The sequence below is a fragment of the Sciurus carolinensis genome, chromosome 1 (assembly GCF_902686445.1).
Source record: "Sciurus carolinensis chromosome 1, mSciCar1.2, whole genome shotgun sequence".
In the NCBI taxonomy this organism is placed as follows: Eukaryota; Metazoa; Chordata; class Mammalia; order Rodentia; family Sciuridae; genus Sciurus; species Sciurus carolinensis.
In genome coordinates this window covers 570,218-597,563 of record NC_062213.1, presented here as the reverse complement: position 1 = coordinate 597,563, position 27,346 = coordinate 570,218, and the positions used below count along the sequence as shown (strand labels likewise).

The following is a 27,346-nucleotide window of genomic DNA, read 5'->3' as shown; positions in this document are numbered from 1 at the left end:
GCTGACCACCTGCAGTGATGCTTTTGCATTTGCATCTGCTCTCTTCCCATTTGCTCAGTGAAGCCTCCTGAATCCCTGTGGCTGCCTTAATCTTTTAGTCTTTCCGTATTGAAGTGTGATGTGTGACTTGCGCCTTATAGATATTAATAATTAAGATTGGAATAAAAGAACCTGTGATCACCTCATGACTACCAACTGACTGACCCACGAGTATTCAGTGAATTGAAACCGACGAAAGTGATGTAGCTTGTGACTTTATTGTTATTCAGTAAATTCTGACATCGAGGAAGACAAATGGCGTCTGGCCTACGTTGGTTGCATAGCTAGCTCAAGGCAGGCTTCCGCGCCTGGCCAGTCGCTCTGAAGCCGCTTTCTCCCTTGGGATTGAGCTGGGCTCCTTGGCAGGCCGACCCTCTGCAACGCGGCCTTCCCAATTCCACCAGGAGTGTCCGGGGCTGGGCTCCGCCTAGTGAAGAGCAGACTTTGAGAGTCTGACCCAGGACCCAACGCCAGAACGCTTAAGAATCCCCGGCCCGGCTTAGGGAACCACCGAGTTGAGACCCTCCTGACGTCCTAGAGCGGCGGGGGCGGAGACGGAGGGGCGCGGTTCCCGCGCGCGGCCATTTCCGGCGGCTGAGGACGCCGGCGCGCTGGAGGTCCCGGAGACTCTCCCGCCAGCGTGTGCGGAGCAGGAGCCCTCTGCCTTCGGTGGCCGGGAAGGCGGCGAGGCGCTCAGGATGATGCGTCCGCAGCCAGGCCCTGCAGAGAAGACGGCCCCGGGGAAGGGCTGAGCGGCTGCGCGGCCTCAGGAAGCCCGGAAGAGAGCTTTCGTCTAGCTCTCGGAGACAGAGTTTAGTTAGCAGGTAGTTTCCCCCTCCCAGTGACGGGAGTAGAACTCAGGGCCTCCGCCCCGAGCTGCACTCAGCGGTTTTTTTTGCAGCACGGAAGTTCTTGATGTTGATATGAAATTGTATATACTGTGTACATATTTGTTATATCTTATGTGATGTACATTTATGTTAGAAGACTCTGTTTGTCATGAATGGTCTGAAATGGGGAGCTCTAGCCCATTATCATGTACATTATTTCATGTACTCACCGTAGTGAAAACATGTAAACTCTATTCTTGCAGTTTTTCAGTTAACAGCAGGCACCATGTTGTGCAACAGACCTCCAGTTTTTCCTAACTGGAACTCTGTATCTCTTTACCAACTTCTGTTTTGAAATAATTTCAAACCTATAGAACAGTTGCAGTAAAGCAGAAAATTCTCAAATAACCTTAACTCAGACTCACCACGTCTTATTTTGTTGTGTGTGTGTGTGTATGTAGTGTGGGGGGGTTATCAGGGATTTAACAGAGGGGTGCTTAACCACTGAGCCACATCCCCAGCCCTTTTTACTTAGTCTGAGTTGCTGAGGCTGACCTTGAACTTGGGATCCTCCTGCCTCAGCCTCCTGAACTCCTGGGATTATGGACGTGCACCCAGCCAGACTCACTAGTTCTTCATTTTTGCTATATTTGTCATTTTTAATTTTTTCCTAAACCACTTAGCAGTAGATTGAACATATGGCTTGAAAAAGTGGCTTTTGTCCATAATTTCCTTCCTGTGTTCCTTCTCTTCCCTGCATTTCTTCATTTTGGTGGTGGTGGTCGGGGGGGGGGGGGGGGGGGGGGGGCATTTTTGTTCTTTTATTTATTTAAAAAATTTTTTTTGATTGTTGATGGACCTTGATTTTATTTACATGCAGTGCTGAGAATTGAACCCAGTGCCTCACACATTCTAGGCAAGTGCTCTACCACTGAGCCACAGCCACAGCCCTGTTCTTAAAGACCTGATTCTAGATATTTTAATGACTCCACATGCTTGTTTGATGTTCCCTTTGAACTGTCCTCACACTGGCCTCCCAGGTCCATCTTCTTGTGTCAGTCTGTCAAGTGCCTCCTGGTGCCAGTGGGTGGTTTTTTTTTTTTTTTTTTTTTTTTTTTTTTTAAGCTCACCTTGACACAGTGGGGACAGCTCTTTGGGGCTGCAACTTCCACTGCCACCCCTGAATCACCCCCACTTCATCACCTCTGCAGTGGCTGTAAGCAGACCCCAGAGCAGCCATAGTACCAGTTTCCAGGCTTGACACTGTTTCTTTCTTTCTTTATTCTTTTTGGTTATACATGACAGTAGAATGTATTTTGACATATTATACATACATGGAGTATAACTTCCCATTCTTGTGGTTGTACACTCTGAGTTTCTTTTGTCCTTATTTTTATCTGTGGGTTGTCCCTTCACTTCTTGGTGCTCAGCCAAACTGCTGTGGATCCTGTTAACATCCTCATCCCAGGGTCCACAGCAAATAAAGGCCAAATTAGCCCAGCCCTGCCTAATGCTTCTCTCCTGCACGAACCTGGCATGTGCAGGCTTTTTGAGAGGGACATCGCTGTGGGACCTCCAGTAGGTAAGGAGGGAGGGTTTTTTGGTTTGTTTTTTACAGTATTAGAGATTGAACCCAGAAAACTCTACCACTGAACTACTTCTCCAGCCCTTTATATTGTTTTATTTTGAGACAGGGTCTTCCTAAGTTATCCAGGCTGGCCTCTTGCCTCAGCCTCCCCAGTCGCTGAAATTACGGGTGTGCACCACCATGCCCATCAAGAAATGACTTTATTTTACCCAGCACATTCCTGAACAGAACAAGGCACAGTGCTTGTGTGATGTTTCCCTTTCCTCCTTTTCTTCCCTCCTTCCCTCTATCCTTTCTTCCTTCCCAAATGTATCCTAGACACCTACCCTGCATCATGTGCTGGAGAAAAAAGGTGTGTAAGAGTGGCACATGCCTGTGACCCCAACTACTCAGGCAGAAGGATATAAATTCAAGGCCAGGCTGGGCAACTTAGCAAGACCCTGTCTCAAAAAAAAAAAAAAAAAAAAGGGTTGGAGATGAAGTTCAGTGGGAGAGTGTGTGCCTAGCATGGGTGAGGTTCTGGGTTCAATTCCCAGTACCAGACTAACAAAACCCCACAATAAAAAAGGGCATACAACAGAACAGACTCTGGCTATAAAGAGCTTCCAGAGTAATATAGAAGTAGGTAGAAAAAATGGAACAAGGTGGTTGGTGTGGTAGGGCAGGACACAAGAGTGGAAGCTACTCCTTGTAGAGGGGTACTTGGCCTGGGGTCAGGGAGAGCCCACGGCTGTTCAGATGAGCCACCTACCTCCACTGCCACCTCCATGATCTGCAGACCCTTCCACTGGGGTCACATCCAGAAGAGGTTCTGGCTTTAAGAAATTTATAGCACGAGAGACAAAACAAGTGGGGGAATAAATGAAGCAAACCACAGAACCAATGGTAAACCAAACACAAATGTGACTCCAGGTTCCCTAAGAAAACACTAAGAGGCTGAGGATGTGGCTTAGTGGCACAGCCTAACATGCAGGACCTGGGTTCATCCTCAGCACTTAAACACAGACACACACAAACCAAAACACAGTAAGAACAGAGGGACTGAGGAAGGGTCTTTGAAAGGTGATTTTTTTTTTTTCCCTGGTGGTGCTGGGGATGGAACCCATGGCCTCATATATGACAGACAAATCCTCCACTACATAGCTGCATCCTGGTCCCAAAGGGCTATGTCCCACTGGGCTTGGAGGGAGTTAAGTAGGGGACAGAAAAGAAAAGATTCTTCCTAGAGACTCTGAATGGAAATTATGATTTCAGGGGCAGTCATGCCCTTAGACTCTCAGGGAAACTTTAAATAGAAATGATCAAGTCACGGTAAATATGAAATACAACTTGAGATCATGAACACTTGCATCTCTACTAAAATAGCTGGACTAAAAGTACCAGACAATATGAAGACTGGAGAGGATCTACAGCAACCAAATTCACATGTTGCCAGTGGGAATGGAATACCATTCAACTACTGTGGAAAACATTTTGGCAGTTTCTTAAAAAATTAGGACTACTAGTGACCCAGCAATGCCACTGAGCCGTTTAAAAGAACTGAAAGGTGAGGTTCACGAAACAGCCTGTAGTTACATGTTTACAGGTGCTTTATTCTTATACGCTCTAAATGGGGAATACCCAAGGATCCTTCAGTGGGGGATGGATAAACAGCTCTATCCACACAACCACACCACGGAGTGCTGCTTGGCAGCAGAAAGAATGAACTACTGATACATGCAACAACCGGGGTGGATCTCCAATGCATTCAGTAAAAGATGCCAGATTCAAATGGCTCCACACAGTGGGATTCTGGAACCGGGAGGCCATGAGGACAGAAAACAAAGCAGGGTGTGCTGGGTGGGGCTTCCTGTGCCGGCGGGGAGCCTGGCTGCTGAGGCAGGTTCTATGCTTGACGTGTGCCTGCACACCTGTGCCCACAGAGCTCTATGCTGAAGAGTGAATCTTACTTTGTAAAATGTGACTCAAGAAGGCTGGTCACTGGGGCGAGGGTCTAGCTCAGTGGTAGTCACTTGCCTACATGCACAAGGCCCTGGGTTCCATTCCTAGCACTGCAAAAAGAAAAAAGAAAACAAAAACAACAACAACAACAACAACAACAACAACAAGAAGCCTGGCTGTTCAGCTCTTAAGAATGGGGCCTCATGGCAGCCCAGCCTCACTGGCCCTGAGGCCTCTGCTCAACTGCAGATCTTAGAACTGAAAATAGAGCAACCTTCACTCTACAAATGCCAAAACTGGGCAAGGGAGGAAGCGCCCCCTGCCTGCAGGCACGAGAGGGAATGCTCACCCTGCCCAGTCGGTGTTCACAGCAACAAGCTGGGCTCAGGCAGGAAGGGGACGCAAGGTGCTGACCCCTTGGGGCCGGGCAGCCTGGGGCCAGTGGCTCACTGTTGATCTCCTACCAAGGGTCTGAAGGTGGTGCCACAGGGGTCACCCTGAGCACCGCAATAGCTTCTGTACAACTGTATTTTCCAGACTGAATTCTCCCATGTACTTTCAAATTTAATGACTTTAGTAGTCATCCAAGTCGTGTATTTTGCTTTGCTAGTAATATGTAGACCCTCTTATTTAACTTTCACTATGCTAGCCTATCCAACATAAAAATGAACAGTTGCTAAATTGTTTCCTAATTTTATAACTTAAAAATGTCTTTCTTGGAAAATCTTTTTGATATGAATAAAATATCTTTCAGAACCATCATTTAGTGGGGGCGTCTCTCCAACATGAGTTACCTGATGTTGAGTAAGGGCTGAATCCCCGCTGACAGCCTTTCCACATTGTTGACATTTGTGTGGTTTCTCTCCAGCCTCGATTCTCTGGTACTCAATGGGTTGTGGGGTGGGGCTGAAAGTCTTCCCACATTCACTGCACCCCAGGGGTTTCTCACCAGTGTGAATTGTCCAATGCAGAATGAGGTCCGCACCACGGCTGAAGGCTCTGCCATGCCGCTCTCCAGTGGACATCAGGCTGGAGTCCCGGGCAAAGGCTGGACCACCCCTTCTGCGCTGGCGAGGGTTATCTCCCGTGTGGATGTGCTGATGCTGAGTGAGGGTCGACCTCCGGCTGAAGGCCTTACCACAGGCACGGCACTCGTAGGGCTTCTCGCCAGTGTGGACGCGCTGGTGCAGGGTGAGCTGGGAGCTCTGGCTGAAGGCTTTCCCACACTCAGAGCACTGGTAGGGCTTCTCCCCCGTGTGCACCCTGCGATGCTGCACAAGAGTGGAGCTCCGGCTGAAGGCCCTGCCACACTCACCACACACATAGGGCTTCTCTCCGGTGTGAATCCGTGTGTGTTCAGTAAGGTGAGAGTTGAAACCAAAGGCCCGGCCACACTCACGGCACACGTAGGGTTTCTCTCCAGTGTGGACCCTATGATGGAGAAAAAGGCTGGAGCTCTGGCTGAAGGCCTTGCCACACTGACTGCACTTGTGGGGCTTCTCCCCCGTGTGGATCCTCTGGTGCTGAATGAGGCTGGAGCTCCGGCTGAAGGCCTTGCCACACTGACTGCACTTGTGCGGCTTCTCCCCTGTGTGGATCCTCTGGTGCTGAGTTAACTGGGGGCTCTGGCTGAAGGCCTTGCCACATTCCTCACACTTGTGAGGCTTCTCTCCTGTGTGAATGACGCGATGCTGAATGAGGCTGGAGCTTCTACTGAAGGCCTTCCCACATTCGCTGCACCCAAAGGGTCTTTCTCCAGTGTGAATTCTCCGATGCAGAATGAGGTAGGAATTGAGCCCGAACGTTTTCCCACATTCCTCACATTTAAATGGTTTGTTCCCAGTGTGGACGCGGCGGTGCAAGATGAGGCTTGCGCTGTGCGTGAATGCTCGCCCACACCAACTGCACTCATACGGCTTTTCCCCAGTGTGGCGTCTGTGATGTCGACGGAGGTCTGAATTATATTTGAAGGTTTTGTTGCATATATCACATTTAAAGACTCTCTCTCCTGTTTTATTCCTTTGAAGTCTAACAACATTTTGGTTTGGATTTAAGTGTCTATCAAAAGCAGCACACTCCTGGGTTCTCCCTCCTGGAGGCTGCTCCCTACAGAGGACAGACTCTTCTCTAAAGACTCTCTTGTGCAGATGGGGTTTCTTCAAACTCTGCCCAGCAGCATTTCTCAGGTTCCCTTCTCCTTTACCCTCCAGGTCCCAAGGTTCCTGGAACACAGGTGCCTGTGAATTGGCCCTTGAAAATCTTGATACAAATGCTGGGCTCTTCACTTCTTCAGAACATTCCTGGTTTAGAATGGACAGTTCCTTCTCAGTCCCAGTCTCAGAATCTATTACACAAAACATAAAGGAATTACTAGAGGACACCATGGGTCAGCAACACTCTTATATAAATCCTTACTCGGGGGCAGAGGCTCCAATGGGAGATGTGCTGGGCAGAATTTAGGAGCACCAGAGGCAAGATGGCCAATCACAGGAGGAAAGCTCAGTTCACTCGGATCGAAGGAGGGAAACTCAAGCAAATTATCATTTTTCACCTATCAAGCTAGCAAATGAATCCGTTCAGCAGGTTGCTCCAAGTAAAGGACACAACAGGAAGCCAGACAGCTTCTGGTCTCAGAGCACATGTTATATATTCAGGAAGAAAAGCAAGCAAGTTAAAAAAAAAAAAAAAAGAAAAAAAAGAAAAGAAAAGAAAAGCAAGCAAGTACATTATTTTAAAAGAAAGAATAACAGACTCAGAAACTATCAGAAAATTCAGAAACACCTTCTGCAGCCTAGGTGGTCAGAAGATCCCGGAGCATGGGTGGCTGCAGCTGGAACAAGAGCCAACCAGGCAGAAGGCAAGCCTGGATGAGATGGAGAACCACCAAGCCCAGGAATGCAAGGAGCCCACCACAGCCAGAGCAAGAAAGTGGGCCGAGGTGCCAGCACTGCATTGATCCCCACACGGATGAGAATGAAAGAGGCAGTTCCTGCCCTGTACTGTGGGATGGACTATAAATGAATGGACCTTTTTAAAGGGAAGGTTGACAATACATACCAAAAGAATTAACATTATACACCCTTTGTTCCCAAAATTGCTCTTCATGAGTCTATGCTAAGTCAACAGTCATTTGCACAAAGAAATGATTATTATGACAATTACTGAAATGTTCTCCCTAATTATGGGGAAAGGAGAAAGAATCCAAATATTCAAAAAACAGAGGACAGGGCTGGGTGTGGCTCAGTGGTACTGCACTTGCCTGGCATGCAGGAGGCCTTAGGTTCATCTCCAGCATTGCAAAAAGGAAAACAAAAAACATAAAAAAGAGTATCATTTAAACCAGTGATAGACAACTCATACACTGGTATACCTTTCTAACATTATAATTATATAATAGAAGAATACATAAAGTCTATAACATAAACTGAAAAATCAATTTCTAAAATTATACATATAGCATAAACCAACTTCAATTGAAAATACATATGGAAGATAAGTGCTATTTCTTCCTTAAATGATTGGTGTAAGCTGGTGAAACCATCTGGGTTAGGCATTTTCTCTGAGAAAGGGTTTTTTATTTACTGAATTAATTTCATTAATACTTAAAAGATCATGTGTCAACCTTTTCTTACGTCAACCTTGACAAATTGTGTTTTCTGGGCTATACAGTTCATCTCCATATTAACACTTCTTGGCATAAATGCATTCAGATGCCTTTTTATTCAGCCTGTGGATCTGTATTGATGGCCCCTTTTCATTTTGGTCATCAGTCCCTTCTTTTGTTCTTGATCAGTTTGATCAGATAATCATAATACACTGCCGTTGAGTGAAATTAAGACCTGGGTAAATGAACAGATATGGTATATTTATGGACTGGAATATTCAGATTGCAAAGATATCCACTTCTCTTCAAAATTATTTAATGCAACCTCAATGAAAACACCAATTTTATCCTTGTTTGGCAAAGTAATTCTACATGGAAATGCCAAGGATCATCACTGAAGGCAGTGAGATGGGAAGACTTGCCCCACTGGATATCAAGACTCATAACTTTGTTTTTGTTATCACTGTTGTTTGCAGCACTGGGGGCAAAGGCAGAGCCTCCTACATGCTAGGCAGGAGCTCTACCACATCACCTTCCCAAGCCTTAAAAATCTACCACATTGCACAGTAAGTAAAGACAAATAGAGAATGGAAGAGAAAATTCTAGATGTGTGATTTTGCACACATGCATGTGGCCTGTGTGTGTGCCTGAGAAGGTGTCTGCTCTTCTCACTTCAAAGAGCAGGGAACCAGACGGATTCTCAGTCAAGTTCTATAAGACCTTCAAAGAAGAACTTATTCCAATACTTCTCAAAGTATTCCAGGAAATAGAAAAGGAGGGAACCCTACCTAACTCATTCTATGAAGCTAATATCACCCTCATACCTAAACCAGGCAAAGACACAACTAGGAAAGAAAATTTTAGACCAATATCTTTGATGAATATAGATGTAAAAATCCTTAACAAAATACTGGCAAATCATGTACAAAAACATATTAAGAAGATAGTGCAAGTGGGGATCATCTCTGGAATGTAAGGTTGTTTCAACATCTGGAAATCAATAAATGTAATTCAACACATCAATAGACTTAAGGATAAGAATCATATGGTTATTTCAATTGAGGCTGAGAAAGCGTTCAACAAAATAAAACACCCCTTCATGTTCAAAACACTAGAAAAAAATAGGGATAGTAGGAACATACCTGAACATTGAAAAGGCCATTTATGCTAAGCCCATGGCCAGCATCACTCTTAATGGAGAAAAACTGAAAGCATTCCCTTTAAAAACGGGAACAAGACAGGGATGTCCTTTTTCACCACTTTTATTCAACATTGTACTTGAAATACTAGCCAGAGGAATTAGACAGACTAAGGAAATTAAAGGGATACGAATAGGAAATGAAGAACTCAAGCTGTCACTATTTGCTGATGACATGATTCTCTATTTAGAGGATCCAAAAAACTCCTCCAGAAAACTTCTAGACCTCATCAATGAATTCAGCAAAATAGCAGGATATAAAATCAACACACATAAATCTAAAGCATTTTCATACATAAGTGATGACACATCTGAAAAGGAAATGAGGAAAACAACTCTGTTCACAATAGCCTCAAAAAAAATAAAATGCTTGGGAATCAATCTAACCAAAGAGGTGAAAGATCTCTAAAATGAAACTACAGAACATTGAAGAAAGAAATTGAGGAAGAACTTAGAAGATGGAAAGATCTCCTGTGTTCTTGGATAGGCAGAATTAATATCAAAGTGGCCATACTTCCAAAGGTGCTACACAGATTTAATGCAATTCCAATTAAAATCCCTATGACATTTCTCATAGAAACAGAAAAAGCAATCATGAAATTCATCTGGAAGAACCAAAGACCCAGAATAGCCAAAGTAATACTGGGCAGGAAAAGTGATGCAGGAGGTATCACAATACCAGAACTTAAACTCTACTATAGAGCAATAGTAACCAAAACAGCATGGTATTGGCACTGAAATAGACAGGTAGACCAATGGTACAGGATGGAAGACAGGGAGACAAACCCACATAAGTACAGTTATCTCATCCTAGACAAGAATGCCAAAAACTTACAATGGAGAAAAGATAGTCTCTTCAACAAATGGTGTTGGGAAAACTGAAAATCCATATATAGTAAAATGAAATTAAACCCCTGTCTCTCACCCTGTACAAAACTCAACTCAAAATGGATCAAGGATCCAGGAATTAGAACTGAGACCCTCCACCAAATAGAAGAAAAAGTAGGCCTGAATCTCCATCACGTTGGCTTAGGACCAGACTTCCTTAACAAGACCCCCAGAGCACAAGAAATAAAAGTGAGAATCAATAAATGGGATAGATCAAACTAAAAAGCTCTTTCTCAGCACAGGAAACAATCATGTGAAAAGAGAGCCTACAGAGTGGGAGAAAATCTTTTCCACACACACTTCATGTAGATGTTCAAAGATGGGTTTGCTGAAGGTGAGGACGAACAATGCCTACCCTACCTAGCCTTACCCAGCGCGCTTACTCAGGCATCGGAGCTCGAGCTCTGAAGGCACAGATCTAATTTTATTTAGGGTTGCACAGGACATATATAGGCACATTATCCAATTAGGTTAACACGCTTGTTAAAGTATAACAGAGTCAGCCTATATGTCAAGGGTCCAGGTAATGTAAACAGACCAAGCACGCCTAAGCAATTCTGCCCAGCAACAGGTCTGAGACAAAGGGCTGGGGGAATGGCAAGCTCCAGCACACAGCATGAGGCAAGGCAGCGCGGGCGAGCTCACATCACAGCTTTCTATGATGCATGACAGAACAAGGCCTCCCCTCAGCTCAAACTCAGCCTCAGCAACTGCAAAGACCTTCATTCCATGGTGAGTCTTTACTATTACCTCAGTTTCTCTGTTCAGACCTTTTGGCTTACTCAGACCATGGTGTCAGTGACTGCTGTCAGGTAAGCTTGAGGAATGTTCCCTACAACTTCAGACAGAGCACTCATCTCCAAAGTTTATAAAGAACTTAAAAAACTTTACACCCAAAATACAAAGACCCCAATCAATAAATGGGCTAAGAAAATGGGCAGACACATCACAGAAGAAGATATACAGGTGATCAACACATATATGAAAAAGTGCTCATCATCCCTAGTAATTAAGAGAAATGCAAATCAAAACTACTCTAAGATTTCATGTCACTCCAATCAGAATGACAATTATCAAGAATACAAACAACAATAAGTACTGGTGTGGATGTGGGGAAAAAGGCACATTCATATATTGCTGGTAGAATTGCAAATTGGTGCAGTCACTCTGGAAAGCAGTATGGAGATTCCTCAGAAATCTTGAAATGGACCCACCATTTGACCCAGCTATCCCACTCCTTGGTTTATACCCAAAGGACTTAAAATCAGCACACTACAGTGATGCAGCCACATCAATGTTCATAGCAGCTCAATTCACAATAGTTACGATTCTGGAACCAACCTAGATGCCCTTCAATAGGTGAATGGATAAAGAAACTGTGGTATATATACACAATGGAATATTACTCAGCCATAAAGAATAAAATTGTGGCATTTGCTGGTAAATGGATGAAGTTGGAAAATAGTGCTAAGTGAAATGGGCCAAGCCCAAAAAACCAAAGGCCAAATGTTTTCTCCTATAAGTGCATGACAATATATAACAATGGGGGGTGGCAGTAGGGGCAAGAGAAGAATGAAGGAACTTTGGATGGTGTAGAGGAAAATGGAGAGGGAGAAGGTGGGAGACAGAAAGATAGTAGAATGAGACAGTATTACTCTATGTTTATGTATGATTACATGAATGGTGTAAATCTACATTGTGTACAACCACAGAAATGAAACATTGTACACCATTTGTGTACAATGAATCAAAATGCTGTCTTTAAAAATAAAAAATACTTTAATTAAAAAAATTTTTTTAAAACCCAAACAAAGAGCAGGGAGTCTCCATTCCTTTCCCAGCACCAGGCGGGAGAGCAAAGTCTTGGGCTCCTCCCCCATGGCTGGGCTATGCTGGGTGCCCATTCTCTCTCACAGGAGGACCAAGCCTGGCTGGCTGGAGTTGGAACCCACACATTTATCCACTTTCAGTCAAACGTCTCTCTTCTTAAAATAGCTGATAGCTAGCTAGCCTCTTTCTTAAACTTCCTTCCTTCCTTCCAGTGGAATTTGGGGCCTCACACATGCTAGGCAAGTACTCTGCCACTGAGGGACATCCTCAATCCTTTTTAGAATTTTTATGAAAGACTTGATTTGTGTGTGTGTGCGTGTGTGTGCATGTGCGCATACGTGTGCACACACACTCAAGATTGAAACCAGGATTGCTCTATCACTAAGCTACATCTTCAGCCCTTTTTTAATTTTTTAAAAACATTTTTATGGTTGTAGATGGACACAATACCTTTATTTACTTATTTATTTTTATGTGGTACTGAGGATCGAACCCAGTGCCTCACACATGCTAGGAAGGTGCTCTACCACTGAGACACAGCTCCAGGCCCCTTTTTTATTTCTGAGACAGTATCTTGCTAAGCTTCCCAGGATGACCTGAACTAATGATCCTTCAGTTTCAGTCTCCTGAGAGTAGTTACTGAGATTATAGGTATGCACCAACATACCCCGATAGAATTTTTGATAAAATAATAAAACTAAGAAATACATACAGCATAAGAAAATTTGGGGCTGGGGTTGTAGTTCAGTGGTAGAGCACTTGCCTGGCATGTGTGAGACCCTGGGTTCGATTCTCAGCACCACAAATAAATAAATACAAGATCCACTGACAACTGAAAAAAAAAAAAAAAAGATATGAAAATTTGCACTTCTCTGCCTGGAAATCTCATTACTTAGAATACCATATTAAAATGAAGAAAATCTCTTGGAAATCTAAGTACATTTAAAAATGATTGCTTTTTTTCCCCAAAGTCCAACATGGTAACATGAATATGAAAACTAGATGTGGTACCTCATGATCTACACGAAGAGCTAGACTGTATTTTTTTTTTAAAGCAGGGATTGAACCCAGGGGCACTTAACCACAAGGCACATCTACATTCCTTTTTATTAATTTTTTTTTTTTTTAAATTTGAGCCAGGATCTCACTAAGTTGCTTAGGGCCTAAGTTGAGGGGCTGGCTTTGAACTTGTGATCCTCCTGCCTCAGCCTCCCCAGCATCTGGGATTACAGGTATGCACCACTGCACTCAGCAAAATTGTGTACATTTCTTAAATTGGGTTTAATGATAAAGCAACTTCTATTTAAACAGGGGTCTAATGCACCAACATGAAGTGTGAACATGGGTCACTACAAAATGTGATGAAATCTTTTTTTTTAAAAAAGTACTTTTTCTCTTTATACAGAGAAATCCAAAGAATACTGCAAAATTATGTAGACATAAACTTGCCTATATAATCTTTTTGAGGGCAACTTGAAGGCTTATATAATTAAAAAAAATTTTTTTAGTACTGAGGATTAGACCCAAGAGTGCTTTACCACTGACTTACATCTCCAGCCCTTTTAGAGATAGGGTCTTGCTAAATTGCCCAGGCTGGCCTCCAACTTATGATCTTCTTGCCTTAGTCTCCTGAGTTGCTGGGATTATAGGCATGTGCCACTGTATCCAGTTTCAAAAATTTTTAATTATCTTATTTTGTGATGGGGTCTTGCTCTGTTGCCTAGGCTGGCCTCAAACTCCAATCCTCCTGCCCCTGACTCCTGAATAGTAGGGATTAGAGGTGTCCGCTACAGCACAAGTCTTCCAAATATTTTTTAATATTAATGATTTTTAATGTCTGTTATAGTTAAGATCTGGAATGCCGGCCAAAGGCCCAAGTGCTGAAGGTTTGGTCCCTTCTTGGTGGTGCTACTGTGAGGTGGTGGAACCCGTAGGAGGTGGGGGCTGGTGGAAGGATGTGAGGTTTTTGGGGACCTGCCCTCCCTGTCTCTTTGCATTCCAGCTGCCATGAGGGGCCCAGGCCTCCTCTGCCACACACTCCCGCCATGCTGTGCTGTGTTGCCACAGGCCAGAGCAGTGGGGTCAAACAAGGGTCAGTCAATAAAATCTTGCCTCCGTTTAAGTTGATGTTCTCAGATACTGTGTCACAGAGTCAAGGATAACACAATTTCTTATTGTATCTTGCTAGCAATGAAGGGGTTTTGTCATTCTTAAATGATTTAGGGGTCTGCAGGCTATTTCAAAACATAATAAATATTTATACTCCTATTTATGTAAAAGCTTTAAAAATCACAGCTCATTCTAAAATTCCGTTATGAATATTAATAAGAAACCAGAGGAAATCTATGTGCCCCTGTGCCCTGAGGTGGGGTACTCATTCCCCAGGCAGAGCCTGTGCTCACCGCGCTCCTTGGAAGGCAGAAACCAATGAAAACCATTTTCTCCCTTCCAAGACCTCACTCATGCCCACCTGAGGGACTCAGGCACCAATGCCTGTCTGGAGCCATCCCATCAGAGAAACCACCAGCCCTGCCAGCCCCACGTAACGGAGTCTGACAAATGACAGTCTCTGCATGCAGGCCAGGTCCCAGGGGAAGAGCCACCCAACCCTGAGCTGTAGAGTGCTGAGGATAAGGGCATCAAATAGGCCAAAATGTTCCTAAAAGATAGTCTCTGCACGAAGGGGCCTGTGATGTCTGTCCCCAGGACAGACACCAGATCTGGTGACGGCTTAGTAGGCCCAGGAGGCTCTAACTATGCACAACAGCCTGCAAGATTAGAACGGCCAAGGGGAATGCCAGCAGCATCCAGGTGGTGGAGGGATGGTGCTTGCTACATAAAATCCTCAACAAGATGCTGGAAGAAAGCATTATCTATAAATTCTAGATAACCCAGAATTGTGATTGACAGTTCACTGTGAGAGGAAAAAGCTGGCCAACTGGTGTCAGTCTGAATTTGAGGTCTGAGTCACCAAAGAAATGATACCAGGTAACTTTATGCTAGTGCTAGTAACACCGTGCTTGCATGTAACCATGTTCACAGAATGCTACTTAAGCCCCCATCACAAAAGAGACACAAGGTGGAGAGTTAAGGTTTTACTGCTCATAGGTTCATTTTCCTAATATACTAGGTACATGTAGATAAAAGTAGAAGATGAGGGCTAATAGGGTGGTTGGCAGTAGAGCACTCCCTCACACTTGTGAGGCCCTGGGTTGAATCCCCAGCATTGCAAAGGAAAAAAAAAAAAAAAAGAAAATAATTTAAAGAAAATGCTATAGAACACTTGCAAATCGAAATAGCTTAGAGGGTGCAGAAAGGCCAACACTTCTGTGCTGCTTCAGCCTTCCTTCTGGTTTTTTGTTTTTGTCCTGGGGATTGAACCCAGGAGTACTGTACTGAGCTGTACCTCTACCCCTTTTTTATTTTGAGACAGGGTCCAAGTTGCCCAGGCTGGACTCAAACTTGCAGTCCTCCTCCTCAGCCTCCCCAGTCACAGGGATTACAACTATGTGCCACTGCACCTAGCTCCATTCTTTTTCTGATACGAGTTCCTTGATTGATGCTGGCATAAGACCTCTTTAGCTAACAGCCTGTATTGTTGAGCTTTGTGTTACTATAACAAAATACCTGAGGCAATTAATTTATAAAGATGGTATTTTTACCCTCTGGTGAGGGTACCAGATGGCAATGGCAGGAGTGTATGGCAGAATCAACTGCTTACACCAGGAGCCAAGAAGCATAGCGCACTGGTAGGGTCCCATGGTCTCTGCTGAGTACTCCCGCAACAACCTGAGGGCCTCCCACAAGCCCCCGCCTCCCAACTGTGCTGCCCAGGGGACCAAGCTTTTGACACATGGCCTTCTGGGGTACACTGATCCACCATTGCCCTGCTTGACCTGAGCTATACAACCACTCCCTCTACTTCCTGGGGTCACAATACTATTGCTCTAAGCCCCAGCCCCACCCAGCTGCCTGACTAAAGGCATAACAGGACTAAGCCACCAGGGTGGAACTCCTCTCCTGTCTGTGCTTCTGCCAGATGCTCCAGATCCCCACCCCGTTCCCTCTCTTCTTGCTGACCAGTCTGTGTGGCCTTGGGATATGCCCAGGACCTATGAGTAATAAAACTGTAATTCCCCAACTGTCTCTTCTTCCACTGATGGCGTGCTTCCCATAAAAAGAAAATCCTGGAACACATGGTAACTGGATGAAGGCACAAATCCCTCTTCTACCCATCTCAGAAGGAACAAATTTCACCCTGAATCTTAACATGTGCTCAGGACACCAAGTACCAGGGTGGTACAAGTGTTAGAATGGATGAACTTAGAGGGACGCCTCATCACCTGAATTCCAGTTAACCTTGGGGTCCAATCCTGTGTTGCAGTCTGTGGGTTTTGACAAATGTATGCTATGGCTCCACCACTGCAGTACCATATAGGAGAGCATCCCTGTCTCCTAAACATTCTGTGTCCACTAGTTCACTCCCACCCCTCCCCTATTCCCTGGTATCTACTTGTCTTTTTATTGTCTCTACAGTTTTGAATTTTCAGGAGTGTTATTCTGGAATAATACAACATATAGTCTTTCAGACTCCTTCCCCTAGTGATATGCATTCTCTCCATTGCTTGATAAGCTCATTTCTTTTTAGCCCTGCGTAACATTCCATTCCACTTATCTATTAAAGAATATCTTGGTTGCTTCTGAGTTTTAGCAATCATTAATAAAGCAGTTATAAACATCTGTGTACAGGTTTTTGTGTGGACATAAATTTTCAGTTCATTTGGGTAAATACCAAGACTGTGGATGTGATCTTGTGTATGAGTGTGCAGTTCTGAGACAAAGACCAACAATCTTCCATGGTGGCCACACCACTCTGTATTCAGACAGCAGGAGGAACATTCTGCTGCTCCCTGTCCTTGCTGACACTGGGTGCTGGCAGTGTCCTGGATATGCCACTCTAAAAGTGGGCACCTCCTTGTAGCTCTACTGTGCACCTAATGACAGGACAAGCAGCAACTTTTCATCGCTTGCCACCTGTGTGTCTTCTTTGATCAGGTGTTTGTCCAGGCCTTCTGTCCATTTTAAAAATCAGGTTGTTCATCTTCTTTCTGTTCAGTTTTAAAGCTTTCTGTGTATTTTGGATAACAGTCATTTATTAGACATGGTTTTTGTAAATATCTTCTCAGTCTAAGGACATTCTTCTCATCACTGTTGTTTGTAAGTTTTTGTTTGTTTTTGGTACTTGGGATTGAACCCAGGAGTGCTCTACCAGAGCTATCCTTAGCCCTTTTTGAACAGTGTCTTGCTAAATAGCCCAGACTGACCTTGAATTTGTGATCTTTCTGCCTCAGTCTCCCGAGTTGCTGGGATTACAGATGTGCATCACCACACCCAACTGCATTAGTTTCTAATCTTAATGAAATCTAGCTTATCAATTATTTATCTTATGGATCATGCCTTCGATGTATTCCCAAACTTACTGTAAAACCCAATGTCAATCTACATTTTCTCTCTTATGTTATCATCTAGAAGTTTTACAATTTTACATTTAGGGATATAAACATTTTGCTATGAACTGAATTGCGTCCTTCAACTTATAGGTTAAAGTCTTAACTTTCAATGGCATCTGGAGATGAAGCCTTTGGGAGGTACCTGGGAATAGGGCCCATTATGGGATTAGTGCCCTTTTAAGAAGAGAGACCAGAGGGCTTGTTGTCTCAACCAGATGAGGACACAGTGAGAAGATAATCATCTGGGAGACAGCAAGAGACCCTCACCAGAAACTGACAATGTGGTTCCCTGACCTCAGACTTTCAGCCTCCAGAACTGTGAGAAAATGAATTTCTGTTTAAGGACTCAGTTTATGGCATTTTGTTGTGGCAGCAGACTAAGCATGAATAGACTAAGACTTTTTGAACCCCTTTGGTCCAAGTGTTCCAGATGTGGAACACCTATACAAACTTAGATATAGTATATAATATACAATTATGTACATATAACTATTTAATATACTAGGGTTAATATAACTGCATGTATGCTCTAGGTTATGATTTCCAACCTATTTCAATGAACTTATTTTAAAACTTGGAACTTGAAGGGTTAACTTTTGTGTGTGTGGTATGGGGGGAGGGGGACTGAACCCAAGAGTGCTCTAACACTGTCACACCCCTAGACCTTTATTTTTGAGACAGGTTCAAGGTGAACTTGTGGCCCTCATGCCTCAGTCTCCTCAGAGCCAAATTTCATGGTGTGCCTTTGGTAAAAGACATCTCTATTCATTTTGTTCACATGTGGATATCTAGCAACTCCAGCACCATTTGTTGAAAAGACTCTACTTTCTTCACTGAAGTACCTTTGCTCCCTTTTCAAAGATCTGCTGAATTTATGTTGTTTTATTTCTGGGTTATTTTGCTTTAATAAACTATTTGTCTAGTTCTTCAGCAGTACCACATCACCTTGATAACTGTAGCTTTATAGTGAACCTTGAAATCAGATGGTAAAGGAGTCTGATTTTGTGCCTTTCCTTCAATATTGAGTTAGTTATTCTAGATCTCTTACCTTGTCTTATAAACAGAGTAAAAGTTTGTTGACATCCACAAAATAACCTGCTGAGATTTTTGACTGGAATTGTACTGAATATATAGATCAAGTTGGGAAAAGTGACTTTTTTTTTTTTTTTGGCACAGTACAGTCTTGGGTATGCTAGGCAAGAGCTCTATTACTGAACTACATCTAAAGTCCTTTTTATTTTAAGTCTTGCTAGCTGACCAGACTGGCATTGAACTTGTGATTCTCCTGTCTCAGTCTCCTGAGTAGCTGGGATTCCAGGTGTGGGTCACTGTAATGACTAAGAACTGACATCCTGACAATGAGTCTTCCTATCCATAGCATGGACTATCAACTAAACAACTGGGTCACCTGTAAACAGAGTTGTATTTCTTCCTTCCCAATATGTAATACCCTTTATTTCCTTTTCTTGTTTTATTGCATTAGCTACAGTTACCCATACAGTGTTGAAAAGCAGTGGTGAGAGGGGGATGTTCTGGCCTTGTTTCTGATCTTAAGAGGAAAAGCTTCAGTATGTTAGTTATAGGTTTTTGTAGGTTTTTTCTTTTTTTAATCAAGTTGAGGAACTTCCCATCTATACCTAACCTCCTGAGTTTTTATCATGAATGTTGAATTTTGTCAAATGCTTTTTCTTTATCTATTGACATGACCATGTGGCCTTTCTTCTTTAGTCTGTTGATGTGATGAAATACATTGATGTTTGAATGTTGAACCAGTTGTGCATACCTGGGATAAACTCCACTTAGTCAGGGTATGGTTCTTTGTATATATTACTGAATTTGATTTATTAATATTTTGTTGAGAATTTTTACATCCATATTCATGTGTCCATTGTTTTCTTCTCTTGTAGTCTTCAATTTTGCTAGTATGATAATGCTAGCATCACAGAAAGAGTCAAGAAGCATTCCCTCCATTTCTATCTTTTGGAAAAGATGATAAAAATGGTATAATTTCATCCTTAAATGGGTAAGAATTCGCAAGTGAAACCATCTGAGCCAGGGGAAATTGTTTTGGAAAGTTATTAATTATTGACTCAATTTCTTTAATAGACATAGACGCATTCAGATTGTCTACTCATTGTTGAATGAGTTTGGAGACTGTTTTTCAAGAAATTGGTTTATTTCATCTAATTTATTCAATCTGTGAGCAAAGAGTTGTTTAGAATATCCTTTTGCCCTCTCCAAGTTCATGAGGCATCTTTACAAAAACCATTCATTTCTAACATCAGTGATTCATGTCCTCTCTTTCTTAGTCTAGCTATATGCTCATCAACTTTATTGATCTTTTCAAAGATCCAACTCCTGGAAAGAGCTCTAAACTACTTTCATTTCACATTTTTTATTTTCACATTATTTCCTTTCTTCTGCTCACTTAGGATTTAATTTCCTCTTCTTTTCTCTAGTTTCCTAAGGTAGAAGCTTAGAATATTAACTTTTAGTTTTGCTGGTTTTGTTTTGTTCCTGGGGATTGAATCCACGGGTATCTACTCACTGAGTCACAATCCCAGCCTTTTTGTATATTTTATTTAGAGACAGGGTCTCACTGAGTTGCTTAGGGCCTTGCTAAGTTGCTGAGGCTGGTTTTGAACTCACAATCTTCCTGCCTCAGCCTCCCAAGCTGCTGGGATCACAGGCCTGCACCACCAGTGGTGGTGCACCTGGCACTTGAAGACATATCTTCTATTTATAGATGTGCATTCACTGACATAAATTTCTAAGCATGCTTTCAATTCATGCCACAAAATTTGCTAGATGGTATTTTTATCTTCATTTAAAAATTCTTCGGAGTTCTTTTTGATTCACATATTATTTAGAAGTATGCTGTTTAGCTGGGCATGGTGGTACACACCAGTAATCCCTGTGACTTGGAAGTTTGAGGTAAGAGACCCCCAAGTTCAAGGCCAGCCTTGGTAACTGAGCTGTCTTGTCTCAAGATAAAAATATAAAAAGGTGGGGCTGGGGTTGTGGCTTAGTGGTAGATTGCTTGACTGGCATATGTAAGGCACTGGGTTCGATTCTCAGCACCACATAAAAGTGAAAAAATAAAAATACTGTGTCCATCTACAACTAAAAAAGAAATTTAAAAAACATATATATATACATAAAGGCTGGGGAGGTAGCTCACTGGCAGAGTGCCCCTCTGGTTCAACACCTAGTACAGAGGGAGGAAAAAAGTACACAAAATTTTGAAATTTTCTGTCTATATTTTTGTTATCAATTTCTAGTTTAATATCACTGTGGTCTAAGAGCACATGTTGTATACTTTTCTTTCAGTACTAGGGATTAAACCCATTGATCTACATTCCAATCCCTTTTGAGATTTGTGATCTTCCTGCACAAATCTGAGTTGCTGGGATTATAGGCATGTGCCACCGTGCCTGGCATCCTATACTTTTAAACAGATGAAAGTGTGCTTCAGGCACAGAATGTGGTCTTGGTGAATGTTCCATGTGAGCTCAAGAAGAACGTATAATATGGGCTGGCACTGTCGTACAGGTGTAGAGCACTTGGCCAGCATGTAAAAGGTCTTGGGTTTGATCCCTAGCACCATCAAAACAGAATCAACCTGCTGTTGTTGAATGAAGGAGTCTGCAGATGTCTACCCAGGAGATGGATAGTACTGAGCCCAGCTGCGTCGTCCTTGTTTTCTGCAGCTGGATTTGTCCGTTGATGAAAGAGACAACAGCTGGCACTGCCAAATTTGTCATGCTAGAGTCACTTCTTTCCCATTGCAGGTCTACCAGATTTTGCCTTTTGTTTTCTGCTGCTGCTATTAGGTGCATCAGGAATCGTGGCTGTTTGATGAATAAACTCCTTTATCATTATGTGTTGCTTCTCTTTTCCTTTACATATTAAGTTTTATGTATTTTTTATGTTTACGGGTGTTTCTTGTAGAAAATATACTTAGATTTTGCTTTTGACCCACTCTGACAATCAGTTTCTATCATCTACTGATCAATGAAGTTTTTTAAAAAACAAAACCAAAACAACAACAACAAAAAACCAAGAGAGTCTCACTATGTTGCCCAGGCAGGTCTTTAACTCCTGGGTTCAAGCAATCCCAATTACAGATGTGGGCCACCACACCTGGCTGGCCACTGACATTTAAAATGACTGCTGAGGTGGGCATGGTGGCACATGCCTATAATTCTAGCGGCTTGGGAGGATGAAGCAGGATCACAAGTTCAAAGCTGGCCTCAGCAAAAGTGAGGTGCTAAGTAACTCAGTGAGACCCTATCTCTAAACAAAATACAAAATCAGGCTGGGGATGTGACTCAGTGGCCTAATACCCCTGAGTTTAACCCCTGGTACCTGCCCCCCAAAATACATAAATAAAATAAAATGATTACTGATATTGTTGAACTAATATCTACATTATTTGTCACTATTTTGTGTATCATAGTTGTTCTTTGCTCCTGTTTGTCTTATATACTTTTTCTGCATTATAAAACTTGTTTCTTCAGTGCTGAGAATCAAACCTAGGGCCTTAAATATGCTATGCGAATTGTCTACTACTGGGCTAGCCAGTCTCATTTTGTGGTTTTAGCTGAGTATTTCCTATTACTCCACTTTGTCTCCTTGTTGCCATATTGATTATACTTGTCTTTTACCTTTTTTTTAATTGGTTTTCAATCCACATTTATGACTACTCCAAGTCTGCTTTCAAATAACATTATACTTAAAACCCTAACCAGTCTACTAATGAATCATCAAAGGTATCTGTCATTTCTATTACAGTGTTTTTCATCTCTAGCATTTTTTATTCTTTTTAGAATTTCAATCTCTCTGTCAACATTATATATCTATTTTTATACATCACATACATTTTCCACTAAAGTCTTTAGCATATTAGTTTTTAAAAATTCCTGATCTGGCAATTCCAACAGTCCTGCCATGTCTGGCTCTGGTTGATGCTCGTGTAGTCTCTCTACATTGTATTTTTCTCCTTTCTGTGTCTTGCAGGTCTTTGTCAAAATGCAGACATGGCATGCTGGGTAAGGGAGTTGGGGCACATGGGCCTCAGTGCTGCTGTGATGGGTGTGAAGTGAGGTGAGATCATCACAAGCCTGTGTTCCAGGGCCTACACAGGGTCAGGGCAAACAGCACAGGGCTGGGAATCTCCCTTCCTCGGGTCAGGCAGGCTCTGGCAAGGTCACGTCACAGTCTTGTGAGGAAGAAGAGTGCTCTGACACATTTCAGACTGGTTTCTTTTCTCTTTCCCTGCCAGAAGCATAGGGAAATTTCCCCCTGATGTTCACTGTGAGATTTGTCACACTTCTGGAGGTAAAAAAAAAAAAAAACCTCAAATGCTTGAGCCTTCATGACAGGTCTCCTGTCATTTTTATAGCTCAGACTTGTCCATGTTGAGCTTCCACCAATTTGTACATTTCTGTTCACTGTTCCTACCTGCACTGGTTCTCCTGGAGGTTTCTGTTCACAAATCATGACTCTGTGTCTGCCTATCCAATTTGGTGGGGGCAGTGGTTTGCCCTGGGATCTCAATTCTGATAGATCTAAGAGTCACTGATTTTCTAATTTGTTCAGTTCTTTACTTGTTAGGAGCAGCATCAACTTCTAAGCTCCTTACATGTCAAGACAGTAAAAAGGCTAATTTTTTTTTTCCTTTTATTTTTTCATAAACTATTTGTTACTGTGATGAAATACCTTAGATAAGGTAAAAGGAGGAAACATTTATTCTGGCCACAGTTTCATAGGTTCCAGTCCATGGTCACTTAGTCCTGTTCTCTGGGCATGTGGTGGCACTACATAGATGCAGGAGCCTGGCACAGCAAGCCTGTTCACTTCATGGCAGCAGGTAGCCAAAGAGACAGGAAGGATAGAGTCCCAGAGCCCTTCCAATGGCATTCCCCCACTGGCCTCACTTCTGCCCCCAGTGGATTCTCAGTCTAGCTTTTCACAAACTGGTCTTTGAGAGATACCGTAGATCCAAAGTACAGCACTGACTTACCATGGTTCTGCATAAGACTTTTTCAATTTTATGACAGCATAAAGTGATATATATTCAATAGAAACTATATTTCAGATTTTGAAGTTTAGTCTTTTCCTCAGCACTATGATCTCTCTTGCAATGCTGGGCAGTGGCAGCAAGTCACAGCTCCCAGGCAGCCACAAGATCCCAGGGCAAACAACTGTACTCTCCAGTGTGCTGTGCTGCTAAGCTGGGATGTTTGGTGGTTAGAAGCAGTAAGTGGATTTCCAACCTATGATGGGTTCATCAGGACATAACCCTGTTGTTAAGCATCTATAACTGTTTAAAAAGAAAATGATAACATTGTCTTGTAGTTTAAAGATATACATAGATATATTACATATAATTTTAACATAAAGGATGGGAGGGATGGTTAAGATTTATAGTGCATTAGTACATTAAAGGCAAGAAAGAGGAATAAAAAGATATAAAATAAAAAATGAAACATCCACAAGTGCCTTTCTGAACTGTTTCAAAAATTATATTTATAAGCACAGTGGTGCATACCAATAATACCAGCAACTTGGGAGGTTGAGGCAGGAAAACAAATTTGAGAACAATCTGGGCAACTTAGCAAGACCCTGTTTCAAAATAAAAAATAAAAAGGGCTCGGGATGTGATTCAGTGGTAGAGTGCATGCTTAGTACATATAAGGCCCTGGGTTCAATCCCCAGTAAATATTTCTTTCTCTTTCTTCTCTTTCTTCTCTCTCTCACACTTTCACACACACACACACACACACACACGTAAAGTGACATTAAATATTAATAAACACTACAATTAAAAAGATAAAGATTGTTAAGATGGATTAAGAAAATGAGACCTTATCTTTTAATTGTATGCTATTGGGAAGAGCTACCTTAAGTGTAAAGACATAGGTTGAAATTAAGTGGATGAAATAAGATATGCCATGCTAACTGTAATAGTAAGGCTAGAACCGCTATGGAGTATTAGGTGAAATATACTCAGAACCAAATTTATTATCAGAGACAAGGAGGGACCCTCTTATCCCTGAAAATGATGATCAGAAGTGAGAATAATACAAATAACACAGCTTCAAAGTACATGAACCAGACAATGAGAAAATTAAAGAAAAAATGATTCCACAATCATACGTATTTTAACACCTCTTAGTAACTAAAGAATAACTACACATAAAATGAGAAAAGGGCTGAAGAATATCTGAATAGAACCATAAAGCTTCTCGACCTAACTGATACTTGAACCCACCCTTTTTACATGCATGTGATGCACTTACTGAGAGAGACCCTAGGGTCATAGAACAAGGGCAAGCAGATAGAAGAAGAATGAAGTTATACAAGAACAGGTTCCCTGACTGTAGTAGAACTAAGTGACAACACAAAGATAACTAGGAAAGCACCAACTGTTTTGGAAGTCACACACATCCAACTAATCACTGATCAAAGAAATCACAAGAAAAACTAGATAATATTTTGGACTAAATGATGATAAAAATACAATGTATTAAAATTTTCCAAAATGCAGCTATGGCTAAACTCTAAATGTCTATAAAAAGAAGTATTACAATCAACAATTTTAGCTCCCACCTCCAGAAGCAAAAGGTTTCAAACAGATTGTTTTGAATGTGCATAAATTTGGGGCATATTATATACAAGAGCCTTTCTTAGTAACTAGAAGACAAGTTCCAGGTAACAGAGAAATGATGCAGAAATTTCTGCTAAAAGGTTCAACAATTAACTAAAGGGTAAAATAGTTATAAACTTAACTGCAAAAATAAAACAATATCAAAGGTGAGTGATGCTAAAGGATAAAGGAATTATGTGCTCTGACAGTGTAGAACAATCAAATTAACAAAAGTGAGAGGAATGAGGAGAAAAGGGTAGAAAGAAGAATAAGCCTCAGCAGCTGAAAGTCAAAATAATACTTAAGAGCTGAAGAATCAAGCAGAGAGGTTGCATTCAACAGAACAAAGTACATATTTAAAAAAATACTATTCATCCAGGCACTGAGACATGACTTGGGAGCTGAGGCAGTAGGAAGCTTGAGCCCATGAGTTCAAGACCAGCTAGCAACGGTGAGAGAGCAAAAGTATGTGTACATGAGGACACAGGATTCAAGAAGGAGGAGGGGTGAGAATACTACTGACCAAACTGAGGGTGGAGGAAACAAGAGGAGAAGAAGAAAAGGACATGGTAGGCAACCAATAGCTACTGTCAAAAGAAGTCAGGAAAAAAGCACATAATGGAAAGAAGGGAGGGAAGGTGCCACAAAACACAGCGTAACAGGCACTGCATACATTTTCTAGAGTAAAGCAAATGGAGCAGTAAAGGGAAGCCCTTGTAAACCAGAAGCACATGCCATGTGTGTGTGGTGGCTGCATCTGCCCTTGGAGAGGTTGGACTGGGCACATCAACCCAACCACCCTCAGTGCTGCTGCTGAGGGTAGAACTGGGAGGTGGTTCCTAGGTCTGACCTACCGCCCACTCTCACCTGTTTGGCAGGTTCTCAAGACCTCTGATTCTTCAGCCCCCAGAAGATCCATGACCCACAGCTCTTCCCCTTGCTCCAGCTGGGAGATCAGCTCTGGCTTAGGGACAGGGAATCCTGTTGAGGGTGAAAACCTTGGGTGAGCCTGTGTGGCCACTGCCCACTCGGTCTTCCAGGCCAAGTGAGAAGTGGCCTGCATGCTGCAGTGCCTGGTCAGGGAAAGCCAGAGGCTTAAGTGGGTTTTTAAAAAAATATTTTTATTAGTTGTTGATGAACCTTTACTTATTTATTTGTATGCTGTGCTGAGAATCGAACCCAGTGCCTCACACGTGCTAGGCAAGTGCTCTACCACTGAGCCACAACCCCAGCCCTTAAGTGGGTTTTTTGAGGGAGAATGCACTCTGTTCTCCTGTGGGGAAGGGTGGGGGGAACACCATCAGGGGTCACGGGCAAAGGGAGCGAAATCCCTCGAATTAGGCAGCAAGGTGGCTCTCTCAAGGGCAATGTTCCTTCAGTAGAGATCAGACTGGTACCCGGGATGAGGGTAGGACCTTCTTCTTGGAACCCAAGAAGCCAAAGCAGCCCACGAGCCCCTTAGCGACTCACCCCTCCCCCGCCCCTCGTCCCTAGGAGCCAGAGCAAGATGCAGTCCTCACCCAGTGAGGCCACGTTCCCATAGTTTTCCAGCATCACGTCCCGGTACAGCGCCCGCTGCTGGGGCCCCAGCTGCTGTCCCTCCGCTGGGGAGAAGTACACGGCCACGTCCTGGAAGGTCAGCGGCATCGCGCCCTGGGATCGGACGGCGTTGCGCCCGGCGCGGTCCGAGGGAGCGGAGGAGCCAGCACCCGCAGAGCTCAGAGCCGCGCCCCCAGTGGCAGGACGTGGGTCCACACTGCCAACTCTTCGGCTTTCCCCACCGAAGGGCTCACAGGTCCCGAGACAGCTTCCGACTGTGGACCGCGGGGAGGAAGGTCAACTCGCCCGGGCCCGGGAGCCGGATTCGGCTGCCGTCCCCGGACGCGACCGCCCTGGGACCCAAGAAAAAGCAGGGGGCGCCGCGGCCTGCGGCCTCTCAGGTCACCCTCAGGAGACGGAACCCAGGCTCGGGCAGCGGACGCGCCCAGGGGACCGAGGCAGCCTGCATTCTCGCAGAGGCCTCCGGGGCCAGCGCGTGCCCGCCCCAAACCTTCGGACTGCTCCCGCCGGCCGTCCAACCTCGGGCCCGAGGCTGGCGTGCAGCGCCGTGAGGCCTCCCGCTACCCCGGACGCCGCGGGCGTGGAGGGTCGCGCTGGGCGGCGGGTGGGCTTCGAGGGCCCAGCCCGGGCGCGGCCTGACGCCACGGTCTCACCCCCGCCCGCCTCTCAGAGGCCGCCTGTGCCCCCTCCCGCAGTGTCCCCGGCCT

The 27,346-nt window shown here is 43.5% G+C and overlaps 1 protein-coding gene across 6 annotated transcripts in view; it reads right to left on the bottom strand.

Annotated features, from left to right (window-relative positions):
* Positions 1-200: 200 nt before the first annotated feature.
* Positions 201-27,346, bottom strand: part of Znf251 (zinc finger protein 251) — a 30,690-nt gene continuing 3,544 nt past the window's right edge. Inside the window, exons 2-5 of one of the 6 annotated variants that reach the window (XM_047540511.1) lie at positions 26,600-26,893; positions 25,947-26,060; positions 5,193-6,742; positions 201-466 (exon numbers count right to left, since the gene is read on the bottom strand). In XM_047540511.1, coding sequence (XP_047396467.1) covers positions 329-466; positions 5,193-6,742; positions 25,947-26,060; positions 26,600-26,893 — 2,096 coding nt within the window. In that variant the 3' untranslated portion in view covers positions 201-328. Of the gene's footprint in view, positions 760-3,483; positions 6,743-25,946; positions 26,061-26,599; positions 27,343-27,346 lie in introns of those variants that run through there. The other 5 variants (XM_047540545.1, XM_047540554.1, XM_047540527.1 and 2 more) reach the window with 5 other exon arrangements.